The sequence below is a fragment of the Urocampus carinirostris genome, chromosome 5 (assembly GCF_059441175.1).
Source record: "Urocampus carinirostris isolate Australia breed hairy pipefish chromosome 5, RoL_Ucar_1.0, whole genome shotgun sequence".
In the NCBI taxonomy this organism is placed as follows: domain Eukaryota; kingdom Metazoa; phylum Chordata; class Actinopteri; order Syngnathiformes; family Syngnathidae; genus Urocampus; species Urocampus carinirostris.
Genome location: NC_142353.1, coordinates 1,857,330 through 1,879,585, shown reverse-complemented (window position 1 = coordinate 1,879,585; position 22,256 = coordinate 1,857,330). Strand labels below are relative to the sequence as shown.

Genomic DNA, 22,256 nt, shown 5'->3' with positions numbered 1-22,256 from the left:
ACCGTATCCTAATGCCATCTCTGATCACTATCTTGTTAAGTGTGAGGTGCTGTTTAATATTTACTGTGATAAGGAAAATTTAGGCATTAGCAGTCACAATATCCTCCCTACAACAGCATTAGCTTTAAAAGAACTATTACCTATGGTAACTGCAGCCTTCCCTTTGTACACTGGGTCTGTTGACTCACTTACAAACAACTTTAATACTGCTTTGGATAATGTTCTTGATTCTGTGGCGCCCCTAAGGCATACATTTCGACCTAAGAAGCATACACCTTGGTTTACTGAAGAAACCAGGTCACTCAAACAAGGTTGCAGAAAACTTGAACGAAAATGGCGCACTACATAGCTGGGGGTCTTCTGACTGGCCTGGTGTGACAGCTTGCTGAGATATAAAGTATCTCTTGCCTCAGCTAAAGCATCGTTTTTCTCTAAGATTATTGTTAAACATAAGAATAATCCGAAATTTTTGTTTGACACAATGGCGAAACTTACCAGGCAACAACTTAACCCAAATAAGTCTACTTATGACATTATGGAATCTTTTAATAAAAAAGTTTCAACTAATCAGGAATGAAATTTTAAAAGAACGCTCTTTAACCTCCTCCTATCTCAAAGATGTGGAGGTGTTAGGTAAGGACCATGTCGGCGGTTGTCCAGAAACATTCTCCAGTTTCAATGATTTGTCCCTTGATAGTCTAACACAGATGGTCAGTAGGGCCAAATAAACTACTTGCCTGCTTGATCCGTTTCCAGCTTCACTGGTGAAGGATCTGGATGGGATCTTAGGACCATCAGTTTTAAATATTATTAATATATCGCTATCCTTGGGTATTGTTCCTGTAGCCTTCAAGTCTGCCGTCATTAAACCCACGCTTAAGCGACCTAACCTTGACCCAGAAAGCCTAGGTAATTATAGGCCAGTGTCAAATCTGCCGTTTTTTTGGAAAATTACTTACATTACAGATGGTCAGGAGGGCCAAACAAACTACTTGCCTGCTTGACCAGTTTCAGGCTTCACTGGTGAAAAATCTGTTTGGGATCTTAGGAACTTCAGTTTTAAATATTACAGCGGGACCTTGGTTATCGCGGTTAATGGGGACCAAAACCACCCGCGATAAGTGAAAATCTGCGAAGTAGCGACGCCCCTTCAAAAAAAAAAAAAATCTCATCTCATAAGCTATAATAATAATAATAATAATTTCCTTGTATTGTCATTCTGTGTAACAATGTACACAGAACGAAATGTCGATTGCACCTGACCCGTTGTAGCGAGCCGATGCAGCCGCAGCCAACAGAGGGCGCCGCCGACCACTTTTTAAGTCTTAGGAATGACTCGGCCGGGGCGCGAACCGCCGACCTCCCAGTCTCAAAGCGGGCGCCTTACCATCTAGGCTACTGAGCTGGTATATGATAAGCTACACCGCTTATCCTCAGTAGGGTCGCGGGGGTGCTGGAGCCCATCCCAGCAATCATCAGGCAGTGGGCAGGGGACACCCTGAACTGGTTGCCAGCCAATCACACAGGGACAGACAAATAACTCGCTCATTCACACCTAGGGACAATTTGGACCGGCCAATTCACCTGAAATGCATGTTTTTGGAATGTGGGAGGAAACCGGAGTGCCCGGAGGAAACCCACGCAAGCACGGGGAGAACATGCAAACTCGGCACAGGAAGTCTTGAGCTGGATTTGAACCCACGCAGGAGGTTCCCAAGACATGAACTGTGCCGCACATGCGCTAACCACTGCGCCGCCGTGCTGCCCTCTCATCTCATTATCTGCACTGCTTATCCTTATTAGGGTCGCGGGGGGGTCTCGAGCCCATCCCCACCATCTCCGGGCAGTGGGCAGGGGACACCCTGAACTGGTTGCCAGCCAATCGCAGCTGCAAATTACATTAGTTCTCGCAGCTAGCTGCGTTCTTCATTGACGCACGAGCCGAGTGATCCACCGCTAAGAGTCGTACAGCTGGGCGATTTTACGTCCGCCCGGGACGATCGGAGACAAATTCACGAATGGGTTTATACTTGCGCCGCACCGCGGGTGCCGTTTGGTCGCTCCCGCGAGTGAGCCCCTAACCCGTGGCGCGGGTACTTTCGGGCGCGATACGCACGACACCGCGACAAGCTGAGCGGGTCGGGCGCTCGGCGCGGAGGCCGGCGCCCGGCGTCTCCCGCCCGGGCCGCGATGGCTCTACATGGCGCTACACGGCCCTTGATGGCTCCGGCCGACGGACGGGCGGCCGCGGGAGGAAGCGGTAGCTGGGGGGACCTGTGGGGTTAGGGGGGTGGTGTAGTGGAAGCCGCACCGAAACCGCGCGCCGGGAAACGAGAACGGCGCGCCGTGCTAGGGTCGTCGGCCCAGGGGGATTCCCGCAAAAAGTGAAAATCTGCAAAGTAGCGACGGCCCTTCAAAAAAAAAGTAATAATAATAATAATAATAATAATAATAATAAACCATTACAGACCAGACCGCGAAGGTCTGAAGCCGCGAACGTCGAACCGCGAAGTCGCTATAATGGTTTTGTTCTGGTAGCCTTCAAGTTTGCTGTTATTAAACCCATGTTTAAGCGACCTAACCTTGACCCGGAAGGCCTATGTAATTATAGACCAGTGTCAGATCCACCATTTTTTGCAAAAGTACTTAAAAAGGTTGTTGCACAGCAACGGAATGACTTTATGTCTGAAAATAATCTCTTTGAATCCTTCCAGTCAGCATCCAGAGCAAATCACTCAACTGAGACAGCCCTGGCTAAAGTAACCATTGATCTCCTTTTAGCAATAGATTCCGGTGCCTCATCAATGTTGCTGCTGCTGGATCTCAGTGCTGCTTTTGATACTGTCGACCACAACATATTACTTGTTTGTCTGGAATGCATTGGTATCTCAGGAATACCTACCTGTCCTACCTGTCAGACAGGATGCAATGTGTTAACTATGACAATCTGACCTCTAAACAATCTAATGTCCCCTTTGGTGTTCCACAAGGCTCTGTACTTGGCCCCCTTCTTTTTAGTATTTTTGTGATCCCGCTTGGTGACATTGTCCGCAAGTATAATATTAGTTTCCATTGCTATGCAGATGACACTAAACTGTATGTGCCACTGGAGACAACTGGACAGTTAAGTTGTAGAAATCTGGAGGCTTGCCTTACTGAGATTCAAAGATGGATGTCACTTAATTTTTTGCGCCTTAACCCAGAAAAAACTAAAATGTTAATTATTGGTCCAGCTCACTGTCGTGAGTTGTTTTCAAACACTACCCTGAACCTAGACAAATGTTATATCACCCATAGTGACTTGGTCATAAATGTAGTTGTTATATCTGATCCTAATCTGTCGTTTCAGTCACACCTGAAAAATATTATTAGAATAGCTTTCTACCACCTCCGTAATATTGATTCGTTCGATGCTGTCCCAATCAGATGCAGAGGTTTTAATTCATGCGTTTATTATTTCTCGGCTTGTTTACTGTAATGTATTGCTTTCTGGTCTCCCGATGTCTAGCATCAAAAGTTTGCTGCTGGTTCAGAATGCAGTAGCGAGACTTTTGACTAAGACCAAAACGTTTGAGCATATTACTCCTGTATTGGCCAACTTGCACTGGCTCCCAGTCCACTTAAGATGTGACTTTAAGATTCTCTTATTAACATATAAATGTTAACCATCTTATCTTTCTGATTTGATTTTACCCTATGTTCCTGCACGGAGTCTGCGCTCAGAAAATGTGACTCCGAGAGCCAAGAAGTCTGCAGGCTTGAGAGCGTTCTCCATCCGGGCTCCGGTGCTATGGAATGCCCTGCCTCCGGAGATAAGATCTGCAACCTCAATGGAAGTTTTTAAATCAAGGCTTAAGACACACTTCTATTCCAAAGCTTATGATTTATGCCCACCTCATATTCTGTATTGTCCTTCTTTTTCCGACTGCCTGCCTGTTGGTGATACGAAGGAGAAGGACGATTTGAGATGAGTCAGCGGACCAGCGTTTGACCTGAAGCATGTGAACGCCTGCATGGACCAGCTGGCGGAGATTATATATATTTTGTCCCTTTTCTCTAGTCTTTGTCGTGGCCGTCATAGACTTTCTGGACTAGTTTACAGGCTGGGGGCGTCGCTGCTGTCATGCACTTTCCAGACAAACTTTCAACATGTTACCTAGTGATTACTATGTTTGTGTACTGTAATGCTATATGTAATTCACTCATCCTGAAAGGGGGATACCACTTGTGAGGTCCCTTCTCAAGGTTTCTCTTTTTCCTCATGCTGAGGTTTTGAGTTGTTCCTTGCCCGCATGTTGGTTTAAGATCAGGTAATTGTGTCATTGTAATCCTGTGCAGTCCTTTGAGACATTTCTGTGATTAAGGGCTATATAAATAAATTTGACTTGACTTAACTTGACACTCAAAGTTCTGTATAAAAGCATTCAGTGTACAATACGACAATAAACCTCCCTCCTTTTTCCCCAGTCAACAAAACGGATCACCTAATACACAGACACACACAATTGTTGAAATATAAATGAAAAGAAATAATGCTAGAAATGAAATATAATTTATTGTAAGGCACAGACAAACCATGTGAAGAAAGGGACCTGAGAAATGCTTTTTTACACTGAGAGGGATGACAGCAGATCACCTCGAGAATGGATTTTCCATCATTCAAAAACACCTCATGATCGTGCCAACCCCATTTTACCCATCCAATATGTATTTAGTTCATCATTCAATTAGTCAGTCAGTCAAGTCTAGTCAAATCAAGTCCCATTTATTTGTATTGCCTTTTATCACAAGATGTCTCAAAGGACTGCACAGGATTAAAATTACACCATCGCCTAATCTTAGACCAACATGCCGGCAAGGAAAAACTCAAAACCTCAGCGTGAGGAAAAAATAAACCTTGAGAAGGGGCCTCACAAGTGGTAATCCGCCATCCAAGATGACCATGGTGGAATAGATTTAGCATTGGGTAACAGTACACAAACATAGTTAACATCATCAATACAAGAGAGCTAGAGCTAACATGTTGAAATGATTCCGGAAAGTGCATGACAGAAACGACGCCTCAAGCCTGTAACATAGTCCAAAAAGTCCATAACAGCAACGATGCAGCTTCCCATCTCTGCCGGCTGGTTGATGCAGGCGTTGACATGCTTCAGGTCCAGACGCTGGTCTGCTGACTCCTCTCGAAACCGTCCTTTTCCCTCATTTCACCACCAGCCAGCCTGGAAGTCGGAAAAATTTGAGTTGGGCATCAACCGTAAGCTATTGAATAAAAGAGGGTCTGAAGTCTAGACTGAAAAACTTCCACTGAGGTTGCAGATCTTATCTCGAAAGGCAGAGCATTCCACAGCACCAGGCCCCAAATGGAGAACACTCTCGAGCTCGACCAACTGTCAACATTTCAGTATTTTCTGGGTTAAGGCGCAACAAATTAAGCGGCATTCATCTTGAAGCTCAGTAAGGCAGGCCTCCAGATTTGTACAACTTAACTGACCAGTTGTCTCCAGTGGCAGATACAGTTGAGTGTCATCAGCATAGCAATGGAAACTAATATTATACTTGCGGATAATATCACCAAGTGGAAGGATATAAATACTAAAAAGAAGGGGGCCAAGTACAGAGCCCTATGGAACGCCACAGGGGACATCAGAATGTTCAGAGGTCAGAATGATGTAGTTAACACATTGCGTCCTGTCCGACAGGTATGACCTAAAACACGAGAGTATGGTTCCTGAGATACCGATCAATTTTTCCAGTAATATATTGTGGTCCACGATATCAAAAGCAGAACTGAGATCCAGCAGCAGTAGCATTGACGAGGCACCGGAATCTATTGCTAAGAGGAGCGCCTTAGCGTCTTAGCAACCGGGGAGGAGTTATTCCTTCACCGGCGTCAGTCAGTCAGTCAGTACCCAAAGTAAATTGAATGCTGTTCTTGAAGAGTTTGGACGTTTTTGCTTTCTTTTGAAAGGTAACTCTCTGAAGTTTTGTCCTAAACTGAAATTTGTACTGCAAGTGCTACTAACATTGAGTAATCTGAGTTGGAAGACGCAGAAATAGAAGGGTTTTATTTATTCCTGTGCCGCTTATTGTAACTAGGGTTGCGGGCGTGCTGGAGTCCATCCCAGCTATTGTCAGGCTGTAGGCAGGGGACACCCTGAACCGGTTGCCAGCTAGCCGCCTGTCACCCAGAGACAGACATCTCTCTCATTCACACCTAGGGACAATTTGAGTCGCAAATTAACATGCATGTTTTTGTAATATGGTAGGAAACCAGAGTGCCCAGATGAAACCCACACAGGCACGGGGAGAACATGCAAACACCATACAGGGAGCCTACGGTAGCTGGAATTGTACCCTGGATATCTGCACCGTGGGGCTCCGTGCTAACCACCCAGCCGTGCCGCAAACGGTTTTATTCTCGCCTGATTTTTTTTTTTTTTTTTTTTTTTCAAAATATCTGCAAGATGTAGCATCCGCATCTTAGCTGGGAAACCAGTGATACAGTACCTTAAAGCCTTTTCCAAATTTGATCACAATTTGAAAAACGAAACATTGTATTTTATACATTTTTCTAATGGTAGGTTTATGCGTTTTTAAAAGTGGCCATTTGGAGGCGACCAGTTTTAGACACTAAAACCTTTGCAAATGAGTATTTTACTTTGGCGAATTTTTGGGACACTGTGAAAGAGTTGTAAATGTGTGCACAATCAATGATTGTGCTCATTTGCGCATATAGTGGTGTGTAAAAGTGGATCCTGAGTTGCATTTGCACACGTTTATTTTTAGCTCTGATTTTAATACACATCGAAAAAGTGTATACGTTTATATTGGGAATTTGTATTTGATAACCATTGTGTCCAATGTGTCAATCTCCATTTTATTCGGTCACTACTGTGAAAAGAAATTTGAAGCTAAAAAGGCGATCTTGTTTTATCTTTACAGGCCCTTATAGGCTAATGGCGACTGTGGACCATGATAAAAAAAAACTGCTGTTAGCCGAGAGTCGTGACAATCAAAAGAGGCTTATGGCCATATTGGAATAGATTTACCAGTCTGTTTTTGTGGCAAGAAGAAGTGAAAAGCTTGGAAAAGGAAACAAAAGAATAAAAGAAAGGAAAACAAGAGAATCAAAAAGCGGAGAATAAAGAAGAAAAGGGGAAAAGGCTAGAAAAAAAAGAAATAAGAAAAAAATGCAAAAAGGAAGAAAAAATAAGAGAAAATAATACAGCAACAGGGCAGCACGGCAGGGCAGTGGTTAGCACGTGCGCGGCACAGTTCTGAGGTCGTGAGATCAAACCCCCTGTGTGGAGTTTGCATGTTCTCCCCGTGCTTGCATGGGTTTCCTCCGGGCACTGCGGTTTCCTCCCACATTCCAAAACCATGCTTGTCAGGTTAATTGGCCAGTCAGAATTATCCCTGGGTGTGAATGAGCGAGCGAGTTGTCTGTCCCTGTGTACCCTGCGATTGGCCGGCAACCAGGCCAAGGTGTCCTTTGCCCACTGCTCGATGATTGCTGGGATGGGCTCAAGCACCCCTGCGACCCTACTGAGGATAAGCGCTGCAGATAACGAATACAGCAACAAAACATCCAAAAAGAAGTAAAATGTGTGGAGGAAAAGAAAGAAAAAAGAAAATAAAAAAAGCAGGAAAATATAAGAAAAAGAGAAGTACCAAAGAAAAAAATAATTAAAAAGGTAGGAAAAAATGAAACAAAAGAAGAAGAAAATTTTAAAAAGGAAAATGGAGAACAAAATCAGAAAATAGGAGAAAAAGATTTTAAAAAGCTTGTAAAAAAAAGAAACAAAAGAAGAACAATGAATTAAAGAGGAAAATGGAGAACAAAATAAGCATAAACGCAAAGAAAAACAAGTAAAAAGAAAGCGGGGTAAGAAAAAACGTAAAATAAAAGTAAAAAGAAGAATAAAAACGGGAAAAAAACAGGTTTTAAAAAGTAGAAAAAAGCAGACGGAAAATGAAGCCAACACTACTTTCACTAAAAGTGAAAGTGAGATTAGATGCAGTTCTGTATTGTGCAACCAACTAGATAAATCCCTCAAAATGTTAGTATTATATTTTTAAAAAGGCTTTTTTAAAAATGGAAATCTCATGGTTTATGGGCTGTACAACTTTTCCAATAGTACATGGGTTAGTTTTTTTAGTTAATTTAGCAATGTCGTAAACTTAGCAAATTGTAAGCTGATTTGGGTTTTGGACATGTTTGATAATGTAATGGTTTGCAATCCATAGGATTGATGTTGCTCACCATTATTCGTAGTGATGCTCACAGAAAAATTAGAGGGAACGTTGCTCCCAACCATGTTTCGGTGCACCTCATAGTCTGGAAAATATGGTATTCCCCACAGGCTACCAGAAGAGCTGACTAGATAGATGCTTTTTCTTTTGACCTCGGAAAGAAAGAACAGATGGAGGCCTAGGAACAGTGTGTCAATAAAACTTGGCCCAATGCTCCTGCTGGAATCAAAGGTTTTTCATCCAATGGCCATTATTAGCAAGTTTTTGTTGCTTGTTGAATCTGCTTGATGTGAAGCTGAGTCACAATCAAAACATGCGTTTTGTCAAATTAATCCTATAATCATAATCTTTTTGTTTGGGACCATATTTTAAATGGAGCAATCTAAGGATTGAAAAATCGCTTTTGTTAGAATGCAAAATTACAGCTTCATTTGCAGTCTGCCATAGCGCAATCTTGCCACCTTGTGGACAAATTTGCTGTGAGATATAGGTTTTGTGCAGCTCTGTCCTCGTCAAGAAAGTGCAGTGTCAAGACACCAGTCCTCGGGGGACACATCAAATGCACGAGCGGGCACAAGTACCATTACCCCCCAAAAAGTCGCATGGCGCAATTGCACATTAAACATAATCAACAGCACATCCAGCAACAGCTTACATCAGCCTTCAATATTTAATATTTAAAACCATAGACAGCCTGTTCCCTTCCAGACACTTTTTTTCCTCTTGCGATTGGTCAGTAAGCATTTTTCCAAGGATTCTGTATTTGAATACTGTAAATTTGTTAAGAATTTAGATGGTTCAAATTTTTTAGATCTGTAGATATTTAAATAGATTTTCATGTGTTTTTCAGAAAAAAATGTTTACAGTAGCTTTTTTTTTTAATTGGATAGTTTTTTTCATTTACTCTGTAGTTTACCGGTTGTTGCACTGAAAAGTCAATATTTGTAATTAGCATTTAGTTGTGTCGCGCAAAGAATTGCACATGCCTGACCTTAAAGTTGTTTGGCATAAAAAAGTTTAAAGTTTGAATGTGTCACATATACACATTTGGATATGAAATGATCTGATTAGGAGGTTGACTTTTCAATTTAAATGCACAGTTAAGCTTAAATAACTTATTGTGACTCACTGCAGAAATTCCAATTTTAAAATGTAGTCAAAAAAATATAATCATGCTTCTGAAGAGTAAAGAAATATTTGTGTAGCTGAACAAATGCAATACTATAAAAAAGAAATGAGAAAAACAGTTTTTGGTTTTTTTACTTTACTAAAAACAGTACGAAACATTATCAATAAAATAGACAACTTAATGTTATTTATATATAGTATTAAGTGAAATGGTACTCTGCGCCATCTTCTGGTTTAAAGTTATGATTGATGCCTTAAATTTTCAAATCCTTCACCCCACCATTAATGTTGCTCATTAAGGATTAAAGAAATAGTTTTAATCAATATTGGAAAACAAATATCCAAAATGACCAAATCGATTCATACCACAAAAAATATAAATACAGTAAAGTATATCTAGTTGACAAAACATTTTATTCATTTTTCATTTTTATTTTTTTTCTAATGAAAGTTAAAAAAAAATCTTAAAATTATACTTTCACAGAATATGTATTGATAGTATTATTTTAATTACATTACCAATTGTAAAATAAGAAAAGCTGTTTATTCAAAAGAGCAACCGTTTCTTCCAGGTCAGCAAAACTATATGCCTTATTTTACTCATTTTAATTTTCTTACTAACAAAAAAATAATAAAAAATATAATAAATTAAAAAAATAATGTTCATAAAGCAGGTTTAGCATGGTCAACTAGTAGATGATTTGGTCTCATTCAAGTAAAATTTTCTTACTGTATTTTATTATTGTTTTTTTACAGTACAGTTTTGCTTTCTTACCGATTTGTATTGTGCATTGTGTTCTGTATTCTACTGGCTAAACAGTCTCCCTGTTAATATTTGATGGCACAGTAGTTATTTGTTTTAAAAAACGAACATTTGTACAGTACTTTTATTTGTAAAGCAAATGCTTGAGCCTATAAACCTGGGATGTTCTTTGGTTTTGGTATGTATTAGAGTATTTATTTTCATAGTACCGTATTTTCCGCACTATAGGGCGCACCGGGTTATAGGGCGCACCCCCAAAAAAATAGTTTTTGATCCTATATCTTCCATAGATAAGGCGCACCGGATTATAAGGCGCTACAATGGGAACGTCGACAAAACAGTCAGATGATTCAGTCCAACTGATTACCCCCTTAACATCTTTTTCGGCCAATTGCAGGGTTTGTTTTGGCCCTCTAGCCAATCTGAGGCTCTGAATAACTTCAGCCAATAGCGATCGATTCAACGGATGATTGATACATCTTTTTCGGCCAATTGCAGGGTTTTTTTTGGCGCTCTAGCCAATCCGAGGCTCCGAATAACTTCAGCCAATAGTGATCGATTCAAATGATGATTGACACATTGGTTAGCCAATGAAACGCCGGTATATAAATCCCAGCATACACCGCGGACTACTCCACGTTTGGGGGAAAATCGAGTTGGCGGCTGTTGCGTAAGTTGCGAGACCTTGTGATTTAATGTTGATCCATAAATAAGACGCACTGTATTATAAGGCACATGGTCAGCTTTTGAAAAAAATTAAGACTTTTAGGTGCGCCTTATAGTGCGGAAAATACGGTAATTGTGTGGGGGGAAAAATGTTTCCTCACAGATTTTGGCTACAACATTCAACATTTTGTCTCACAATATTTTGACCCAAAATAGTCTCAAACTAAATTTACCTGGGGGTCGCCGGCGCTAGGTCCTAGGTGAGGTTGGGCAGAATATTTTTTTCCACAATATGTTTGAATAAAAACATTCCGCTGTATTCAAATGTATTTTTTTCATTCCCAACACAAAAAAAGATCTAAAAATGATAGATCATTAAGAAATAATGTCAAAATGAATCAATCAATCAGTTGTTTATTAACCCATAATTGGCTAGGGCTGCCCTTGAAAAGACAGTGTGTATTATTCAGTGCCTCCTTCTGGTAACAATAACTTTATTCATTAAAAAAAAGAATATTAATTACAATAATTAGCAAAAATACATGAAATATTATATGAACATGCATTGATGTGCCGTGTTTTTGAATACTCGTTGGTGGAGAAATTTCTATTAATTTGCTACAAGATGAGCCTCACCTAAATCTAATAATAAAAGATCTAAAAAAGAAAAATGTTGCTTTGTGTTCATTTTAGCACTCGTTTCCAGTTGCACGACAGAATACCACAAAATCTATTGGTCATATAATACGCATTGTCCTTTCTTGTTGACGTGGGAACCTCAAACTATCATCATGAGGGATAGAAATGCACAGGCCCATGAGTTTGAGATCCCTTAATCAGTGACTGAAAAGCATTACGGTTATTTCTCGTTCTTTGCTGGAGTTGCTTTTCAAAAGCATCCAATGATAGTGAAAATCCGCCACGTTAAAACCTCATTAGCTGCACCGCTTATCCTCAGTAGGGTCGCAGGGGTGCTGGAGCCCATCCCAGCAATCATCGGGCAGTGGGCAGGGGACACCCTGAACTGGTTGCCAGCCAATCGCAGGGCACACAGGGACAGACAACTCACTCGCTCATTCACACCTAGGAACAATTTGGACCGGCCAATTCACCTGAAATGCATGTTTTTGGAATGTGGGAGGAAACCGGAGTGCCTGGAGGAAACCCACGCAAGCACGGGGAGAACATACAAACTCAGCACAGGAAGTCTGGAGCAGGATTTGAACCCACGCAGGAGGTTCCCAAGACATGAACTGTGCCGCACATGCGCTAACAACTGCGCCGCCGTGCTGCCCACGTTAAAACCTTTGTTTATGTATTTATTTGTGAAATACTCCAGAACAATGATGATTGCTGGGATGGGCTCCAGCACCCCCACGACCCTACTGAGGATAAGCGGTGCAGCTAATGAGATGAGATGAATTTTGCTGTTTTAATGCACAATTGTATAAAGGACATGGTCCACTTTACTTTTCATGATACTTTGACGCCATCATGTGAACTGCTATCACCTTCCGGTTGGAAACCCTTAAAATATTGGACCCAAAAAACGCTTTGTGTATGCTTCTGTAGTGCAGTGTTGAGCACATTCGCCTGAAATTCAAAAGGTCTCTGGTTCAAAACCGGGTGGAAACAAATGTCAGCCTGGAGAAAGATGCGTGTCACCAGGTTGTACTTGCCCAAGACATACCTCAAGAAATGGTGCCCCTGTGACCCTAATGCCTAGGGGGTCTATCTAATCAAAGACCCATATTTTTATTCCTTCCAATATTTCACTTTAAACTCAATTGACTTGAAGACCGCCGAGGTTGCTGAGGTTGGGCGCAATTTTGTTGTCTCAAGAAAACTTCTGATTTAATAAATCCAATTTTCTCAAATATCTCAAAGAATGCTACACAAAATAACACAAAAAAAGCCAAGAAAAAGATAAGAAAATTCGGAAAAAAGTAGAAAAAGGGTAGGGTTAAACAAGGGGGAAAAGCAAAAGATAAAAGATTTTTTTTATTTTTTAATTTTAATGAATTATATTTTTCCAACCTTAATAACACACATTGTCCCTTTAGATAGATAGATAGATAGATGGACGGACGGACGGACAGATAGATAGATACTTTATTCATCCCCGGAGGGAAATTCACATTTCCAGCAGCATCCCTTCACTGAGAACAATACAATAATAAGGCAAAAGGAATACAATATACAAATACCCAATGTGACGTGCCCTTGCCCTTCTGTGCCTAATACCCACTCTAGCGTGTTTTATAGAGTATTTAAATAGTGTTACATAAAATACACACTGCAATAAAAGTACTCCATTGGACAAAGTCCTGATTCAGTTTCCTGTACTCCTCCTCCTGCCCACTTCTGATACATCCCACAATCGCTTTTATATTAAGGCTTGGGTCTCAAACTATCTCCCCTTGGGCCGCAATTGCCTCCCGGGCCTCGAGTTTGAGACCCCTGATCTATATACATTGGAAGAAGATAATAATGTGTCCTGTTTTGTCTTACAGAAACCAAATATTTATCCGTTATCATTTTTTTAAGTACCAGAGAGACACTAGGGAGCGCCAATGACCTGAATGTAGCTCTACAGCAAGTTTAGTGGGTCAAAAAGTCTACCTTAGTTGGCCATAGAAAGCATCTTCCTCTGCCTTTTGGTGCTTTTGTGGGTCAAGAGCGTTTAGTGTATGTATGGCTTTACGAGACCCTTGAAAATAAAATGCAAAGGTCTTGCACATACTGTACATAATGTAGATTCATCAGACTGTTTTACGTTTTTGTACAACTCAGACCAAGAAAAAGAAAAGCAGAAAAGGGGCGAGACTTCTGTTTAATATTTCAGGATGCAAAACACAATGCAAGATGAAAATTCGCAAAGCAGCAAAACCGCCATCAGTAAATCACAATACTTCAAGGGGTTACAGTATATATATATATAAGTAAAAGAATAATGTGACATGAATGCAATTATTAACTATTTCAGTGCCATCACATACAGTATCAATACATTTTATGAAGGCTTGTCCCTGAGTGCCAAAACATAAAAAATATTTATTATTAAATTCATAAGTCAGTTCATGTTTATTTGAATAGCCCTTAATCACAAGAAGTCTCAAAAGGCTGTACAGACTATTACAGACTACAGACTATCATTACTACATCCCCTGATCTGAAACCTACATGAGGGCAAGGGGAAAACTCAAAACCTCAGCAGCAGGAAAGACAATAATGAAAATGAAAAGCAAAATATACTATTTTCTCTGTTTATAAAAATGTTATAATTATTTTATGTTAATTTATGGTGTAATAAAAGTGTATTGTCTGTAATAGTCTGTAGTCTGCACACCCCTTGGGACTTATTGTTATTATGGGTTATACAAATAAAAATGAAATTGAACATATAATATGAGAGACCAAAGTGTTTATAGCAGAAGGTGGTAATGATGATTGCACATGGCCTGGGGAGACTGGTAAAAGGTGCAATGATGCCATCTCTTGGAGAAGAGGAGGGACACAGGCAAAAAGTTTTGTTCTTTTATTTTGATTTTTAAAAACTATTATAAAGGCTTTTTGTGCCACACATCAGTAAGTATCGAGCCTCTGGGAACAATTTCAGTAAAGAAAAATCACCATTAGATGGCAGGAGTGTCTTTATTGGGTTGACTGGCAACTCACGAGGAAGCTTCAACTTCCCTGTGTTGCTTCCTGTTTCAGCAAATGAGAGTGTGTAGGTGGCTCATATGGCGAGTAGGCGCAGTGAAGGGATGTGGTGAGAACAGTAGGGTTCTCCACGTTAATGCTTCAAAGCTTTTTTCATTCTAAAAAAAGATGACAAATTCCATTTGTTATTGTTTATGTATTAGAAGTATCACAAATGCAAAAAAACAGCACTGATGTGAAATTTCTGCTTAAAATGCACTCTTTCACAAAAAAGCAGTTTTTGACGGAAATGTTCTTGGAAGCAAGTGTTTTCATGAAACTGAGCAATGTTCAACTGTTGTCTACTAAAAATGGTAAAAGCTAGAAACCCAGATGAGGGTTCAAGCTTTCTTTTGATATGGCCTATCAAAAGAAAGCTTGAACCCTCATCTGGGTTTCTAGCTTATATATGTATAACGAGTACGTATGGCTCGGAGATAAAATATTAATCTTGCAAATCTCATCTTAAGCATTCCAATTCCAACAAGTGCAAAGTTAAGTCTAGGGCACTTAACTGTTGTGGCGCGTTTAATTTAATTGGTTAGTTCCAGTTAGAGCTAAGATTCATGGCCCGAACCCGAACCCGAACCCGAGGCAATTTCGGGCCGGGTCGGGCCTGAAATGTCAGTCATACGGTCGGGTCGGGTCGGGTTCGGTCCTGCTTTTTTTTTTTTTTTTTTTTTTTTTTTTTTTTTTAATTAATTAATAATTATAAATATATGTTCATTAAAAATATATACTTAAACTATGTATGGATACTAGACCAAGGAATACTTGTTATAAAATAAATAATTTGGATAAAACGGAGAAGGAGCTGTAATTGCTTTTAACGGAGCCAGAGCATGCTCTGTGCACGTGACGTGACGTGAATGCTGTCCTCTTAATAATCTTCCCCTCCGCAAATTCGCGTGATTTTGGCCTGGTATCCCCGATATGGAGTCGGACCAACAAGAAGTTAAGGATAAACTCAAGAGAGGAGAACTGACGAGGAAAACGCACTCTGGTAAGAGTTTTAATAAGCGTTTTATATAGAATACGATCGCTTTTGTCGGAAGCGTACATTGACGTTGGTGACATTTTCATCCGCGTTAAAAAACGCAATTTGCAGAATAAAATCACGCTTTATTGTTTAAATAAACGCGTTATATAGACTAGGATCTCCCAATTATTATAATTAGCTCGCTTTATTGTTTTAATAAGCGTTTTATATAGAATACGATCAGGGGGGGGGGATTTGCATAGGAGTCGGAAAAGGGCACAACACGTCAACACCCCCTCAATGATAGTGCCGCGCTAAAATCTTAAGGACGTACTACTACTGCTGCTGTGGATTATGGCCCAATGATCAAGTCGTCAAAATGACGGACGCCCTTAAATGTTTTCGCTACCTCAAAAAAAAAAAAACGTCAATGACAGATTGTCGCTTAATGTAACATCTGCAGTGCAGACACAGAAATATAAAAGATGTAAATGTTTATACAGTTTTATTTAACTTAGGCCTAGATGTTGTAACAAAAGGCAGAGTTTAATTTGTTATCATAAATCACCCCTCCTTATAAATAAAATATGTAATTTTGGGCCCCCTCGGGCCGGGCCAGCAAATCCAGTTAATTAGTCGGGCTCGGTCCGGGTCGGGTTTAATACCCCTCGGGCCTGCGTCGGGCTCGGGTGCTTTTTTTGGGCCCGATATTACCTCTAGTTCCAGTATATAAAAAGCATAGTCCCCACATCAGTTTACAGTCAAGGTGTCAACCCAACAGACCCCGTCTTGGCTGTACGTCGTTAAGGAATAATTTATATGGAAACTCATTAAACAATTATGGTTCACTTTAGAGACACTTAATGATAAAAACCCACAGACAAAATGTTAACAGACAGAAACGCCAGCCATGCACACAAAGCAATTGGGCGAGCTATGCATACAGCACACTACTGTCTGACCAGCGCCCTCTGGGCCAAAGGTAAATACGTCAGTATCCTCGAACAATATATATCTCTTTTCATGAGTACTAAGTATATGAGGCTAAGTATATGTTCTCCATGCTGTCCAATTATGAATGAGAGAAGTGTACTGTGGTGTATACGAAGCCGGACCAACACTGAAGGAGGTGCTGTCAAGTGTATATATACGGTACATTTTTAACAACATTTTACAGTCAAGGGGGTCACACTTAAAACCTCATTTTGGCTGTACATTGCTAGGAAATCCTTTATATGGAAGCTCATTAAATAATCTGCGTTCACTGTTTAAATACCATATAAAGAAATTCCATGTAACAAACTGTGAAATCACCAAAAGAGCACCCAGAGCAATTTGTTCGGGTGAGCGGTAAGGATGAGTGTGGCTATGCAAATGAGCGAGAGCACTCCCTCATGCCTCTCGCCTTACTCCGTCTGCGCCAAAAGTAAATACGAGGGGATCCTCTTTTGCAGCAATTTTGGGACGTTTTTACAAAATCGCTGCTTGCACCTTGTTTTTAAACCATTAATTAGCTATAAAGGTTCCCAACCTGTAATCTAACATCCCAAAGTGACATAAAATGCCCTGAAAAATGTGTTTTTGTCTGGGTTGTTCTTAAAATATGGTATGGGTCTCTCTCCAAAAAAAAAATGTACTGGACTGTCTCAGAAAATTAGAATATTGTGATAAAGTTCTTTATTTTCTGTAATGCAATTAACAAAACAAAAATGTCATACATTCTGGATTCATTACACATCAACTGAACTATTTCAAGCCTTTTATTATTTTAATATTGCTGAATTTGGCTTGCAGCTTAAGAAAACTCAAAAATCCTATCTCAAAGTATTAGAATATCATGAAAAAGTATACAAGTAGGCTATTCAACTAATCACCTGAATCATCTAATTAACTCGAAACACCTTGCGAGGGTTTTCTGAGCCTTAAAAACACTCAGCTTGGTTCAGTAAACTAAATCACAAGTATGGGGAAGACTGCTGATCTGACTGCTGTCCAGAGGACCATCATTGATACCCTCCATCAGGAGGGTAAGACACAAAAAGAAATTTCTCAAAGAGCAGGCTGTTCACAGAGTGCAGTTTCAAAGCATATCCACAAAAAGTCTGTCGGAAGGGAAAAATGTGGCCGGAAACGCTGCACAACCAAGAGAGATGACCGCAGCCTTAACAAAATTGTGAAGAAGAGCCGCTTCCAGAATTTGAGGGAGCTTCAAAGACAGTGGGCTGAAGCTGGAGTCCAGGTATCAAAAGCCACAGTTCACAGACGTGTCCGGGAAATGGACTACAATAGCCGTATTCCCACGGTCAAGCCACTTCTGAACTCAAGACAACGGAAGAAGCGTCTGACTTGGGCTTTGGAGAAGAAGCACTGGACAGTTTCAGAGTGGTCCAAAGTCCTCTTTTCAGACGAAAGCAAGTTTTGCATTTCATTTGGAAGTCAAGGCGCCAGAGTCTGGAGAAAGGCTGGAGAAGAGCAAAATCCAAGTTGCTTGAAATCCAGTGTGAAGTTCCCACAGTCAGCAATGGTTTGGGGAGCCATGTCAGCTGCTGGTGTTGGTCCACTGTGTTTCATCAAGTCCAAAGTAAATGCAACTGTGTACCAAGAGATTTTAGAGCACTACATGCTTCCATCTGCTGAAAAGCTCTATGGAGATGAGGATTTCATTTTCCAGCATGATCTGGCACCTGCCCACAGTGCCAAAACCACCAGTAACTGGTGCACTGACCATGGCATCACTGTCCTTGATTGGCCTGCTAATTCCCCTGACCTGAACCCCATGGAGAATTTGTGGGGTATGGTTAAGAAGAAGATGAAAGACACCAGACCTACAAATGCAAATGAGCTGAAGGCCGCTATCAAAGCATCCTGGGCATCAATAACACCTCAGCAATGCCACGGGCTGATTGCCTCCATGCCACGCCGGATTGATGCAGTAATCCGTGCAAAAGGATTCCCAACCAAGTACTGAGTGCATCAATGGACATTTTCAAATGTTTGATTTAGTTTTGCTGTTATAAAATTATTTATTTTATTTGGTCTGAGGAAGTATTCTAATATTTTGAGATAGGATTTTTGAGTTTTTTTCAGCTGTAAGCCAAAATCAGCAATATTCAAATAATAAAAGGCTTGAAATAGTTCAGTTGATGTGTAATGAATCCAGAATGTATGACATTTTTGTTTTTTTAATTGCATTACAGAAAATAAAGAACTTTATCACAATATTCTAATTTTCTGAGACAGTCCAGTATATATACTTCGCTATTATGGCTCTTTGAGTCAAAAAGATTGCCGACCCCTGGTTTATAGCTACAGAACTTAATTTTTTGTAGGCCTTCAAAGTGGGTCCAAATGGCAAAAATTGGCTGACACTGACGATTCCCATTTTAGAGAAATTCTAGCATCGAATGAGTTAATTTTTGGAACATAATTTTGTTCACAGCAGGAATGTCCAAATGTTCAGTTTGCAATGTTTTGCTTCTGTAGGAGCTGCCAAAGCATGACTAGTCTGTTTAGTAACAGCATGTCACCTGCCAAAGGCACTTGTTCTTCCCTGCCTCATCCCTCCAGCAACCTCGGCAAGCCTCCTCTCAGAGCACTTTATGATTTGCTCATTGCACCAATGGAAGGGGTGAGTGCTACTGTTCCGAGTTTTGGACACAACACACGAATTGATTTCATTGTTTTCTGTCCAGCAGGGTTTGATGCACTCCAGTGGTCCTGTGGGAAGGCACAGACAGCTGGTCATGGTTTTGGAGGGAGAACTTTATCTCATTCCGTTTGCTCTGCTTAAAGGAAGTTCATCCAATGAGTATCTGTATGAGCGTTTTAGCCTTATTGCTGTTCCTTCCATTCTGGGCCTTGGATCTTCTGCAAAGGTTATAATTGATGCATTCAGATCAGTGGTACCTCTTCATACAAGCTTAATTCGTTCCAGGATACTCCATGGCAACCTGCCCCCGTGATATCATTTGCTGTGTGTTGTCTGCTGCAGAAGACAATCCACAATGAAAATGCACAAATTATAGAAACTGTGAACAGTAAACTGGGATAGAGCGAGTGATAACTCTTTAAAAAAATTCTCATGATTTGAGGTGCTTGTATAAAGAGGTACCACTTTAATCACAACAGCCCTCAGTGTGTTATTTTCATCTTTACTTGGATGTAATTTCAGGTTCACTCTCGGCGTCCCGGCCCAGCATCTTGTGGCGGCGTGTCTATGGCAGCAGTGGTGGGAAACCCCAGGCTGCCTTCGCCAGTAATGGACCGCTGGCTGTGGGGCCCGATGCCCTCAGCAGAAGAAGAGGCTCTCACGGTGGCAGAACTTTTAGGATGCCAAGCACTGTCAGGCCCTGCGGCCACAAAAGAGCGAGTCATGAGTGCGCTCACACAGGCCGAGTGTGCCCACTTTGCCACTCACATTTCCTGGAAGTTGGCCGCTCTGGTGCTCACCCCCAACCTAGAAAGCACGCCCGGTGCAGCCGGTTCCAACGTGGGCGGGGGCACATTGGGCAGAGGTACAGGGATGAGGAGAGGAAGCAGCGGCCAAAGCCGGAAGGGATCGGTGGGAAGTGGTTTCACATACCCGGGGGCTCAGTATGTGCAAGACGACAGTGACATGGACAGCATCTGCGACAGTCCGCCTTTGCAAGAATTTCTCTTGACCGCTGCAGATATTTTGGACCTGAGGCTGCCTGTCAAGCTAGTAGTGCTCGGGTAGGTGCAGCACTCCCAAACTTCCTGGAGGAAAATAATGAGAATACGTGAATGAATAATCTTTCCAAATGAAATTGTGTTCTTCAAATCCAACAGTATTTATAAAGCACTTTTTAAGAATAAAATAGAATAGAATAGAATATACCTTTATTGTCATTGTTACAACATGGGTTGAATATATTGTGGCAACGAAATTGGACGTGGCACTCCAGTCCACATTTTACAGTGAGGATAAAGAAAACAAAGAAGATAAAGGAACAAAGAAGATGTTTGTACTGTCCTTGTTGCAGGCTTTGTTTTCCTCCGGAACGGGGTGTATGAGGGGATGAGGGACAGACAGAGATTGCCGGATCCAACTAGATGTTTGATATTACTGTACCCTGGTTGCTCAGTCCACGTGTTGAATGAATTTGGAAAATACAGTCCTTAAGCATGCCTGATTAAAGTCGCCGGCGACGATAAAAGCTCCGTTGGGGTGTGCAAACTGCTGTTTATTGATAACAGCGGGCAGGAGATTTAGCGCTATGCTAACATTAGCATCCGGTGGAACGTAAACAGCAACCACAATGACCACAGTTAGCTCTTTCGGTAGATAGTAGGGTCTACACGATACTGCTAGAAACTCTATATCGAGTGAGCAGTGTGTGTCAATGATTCGGCTGTTATTGCAGCGCATAGTCCACCACCCCTGTTTTTACCGGAGTCTCCGTCTCGGTCGTGCCGGTGTAGCGTGTGTCCTGCTAGTTGGACTGGGGGGTCGGGGAAGCCAAGACTCTGTGAAGTCAGACAGATCCTTCTCAAGGTTTCTTAATTTCCTCATGCTGAGGTTTGGAGTTTTTCCTTGGCCTCATGTAGGTTTTAGATCAGGGAATGGTGTCATAATAGTCTGTAGTCTTTACAGCACTTTGAGACCAACTGTGATTAAGGACTTTACTAATAAACATGACTTGACGTGACCTAAATGCAGGACAAAAGGTGTCAAAAAACAGGGATGCAATCAAAACCCAACAGTGGGGGTTTGTTTAGTAATAAATTGAGATTTACTACCAATCATTCCTTGAAGCCGCAGGCTTGCGCAATTGCGCCCAGCCCAAACCTTCTCTGTGCACAAGAAAAGCTATCCTGCGCTTAAAAATAAAGGCTCGAAATTATATACTAGCAACTAGCTGGCAACCAGTTCAGAGTGTCCCCTGCCCACTGCCGGAAGGTGGCTGGGATGGGCTTCAGCACCCCCGCAACCCTACTGAGGATAAGCGGTGCAGATAATGGATGGATGGATCTGCCAGATTTACAGTGCTTGCAGGCAAAACAACACGGGTTCCCTCTGTGGTGTTTTAAGTGCGGTATTTTGAACGCATGTGCACATGTGAGCTTGTATGTTACATTGAAATAATTTGTAAATTATTTCAATGTAACAGTCAATTATTTCGCCAGCATTGTACTTCAACTAAAAAGTGTGATTAAATACAGCTCTGTATTGGTCAACCAACTAAATAAATTTAAAAAATGTTAGCATTATGTAACAAAAGATACTTAAAAAAAAAAAATGAATCTCGTGTAGTATCCTTCCATCCGTTATTGTCAGAACCAGAACAGGATCAGGACGCAATCGCGTGACGTTCTCACACAAGCTTTTTATTTTACGGGTAATGGGGAGTCATGCACGTCAGAAGCCGGTCTTGCGTGAAAGGACAGGAAGCCAGAGACCGACAAGACCGATTCAAATTGCCCGAGTTGATATCGAACAGATGGGGTCAATACTGGACAGGAAGGGACAGACAAGATTGACAACAAATCAGGATATAGATAACTAACAGGAGAAACAAGACTGGAACGAAAACCGCAGAAAATAATAAACAGGACCAAAATAGACGGAAACAAAACTGGAACCCGAAATTAAACACGACAAAAATAAACGGGAACAATACCGGACTGAAGATATCAACAGGAAAACAGGACCGAGTCAGAATCCAATCTCTCAACGAGCCACAGCTTTGGCCCCATGGGCGGGGCCAATTGGGCACCATAGCAACCGTGACACACACGGGC

General features: G+C 41.2%; 1 protein-coding gene across 6 annotated transcripts in view; it reads left to right on the top strand.

The window, feature by feature from the left end:
• LOC148364953 (tetratricopeptide repeat protein 28-like) overlaps positions 1-22,256 on the top strand; it is a 298,161-nt gene that overhangs the window by 256,938 nt on the left and 18,967 nt on the right. For 5 of the 6 annotated variants that reach the window (XM_088335313.1, XM_088335310.1, XM_088335308.1 and 2 more), the window contains 3 exons: positions 18,978-19,122; positions 19,187-19,369; positions 19,666-20,207. In XM_088335313.1, the coding sequence (XP_088191439.1) occupies positions 18,978-19,122; positions 19,187-19,369; positions 19,666-20,207 (870 nt within the window). The remainder of the gene's footprint in view (positions 1-18,977; positions 19,123-19,186; positions 19,370-19,665; positions 20,208-22,256) is intronic. The other variant, XM_088335309.1, reaches the window with a different exon arrangement.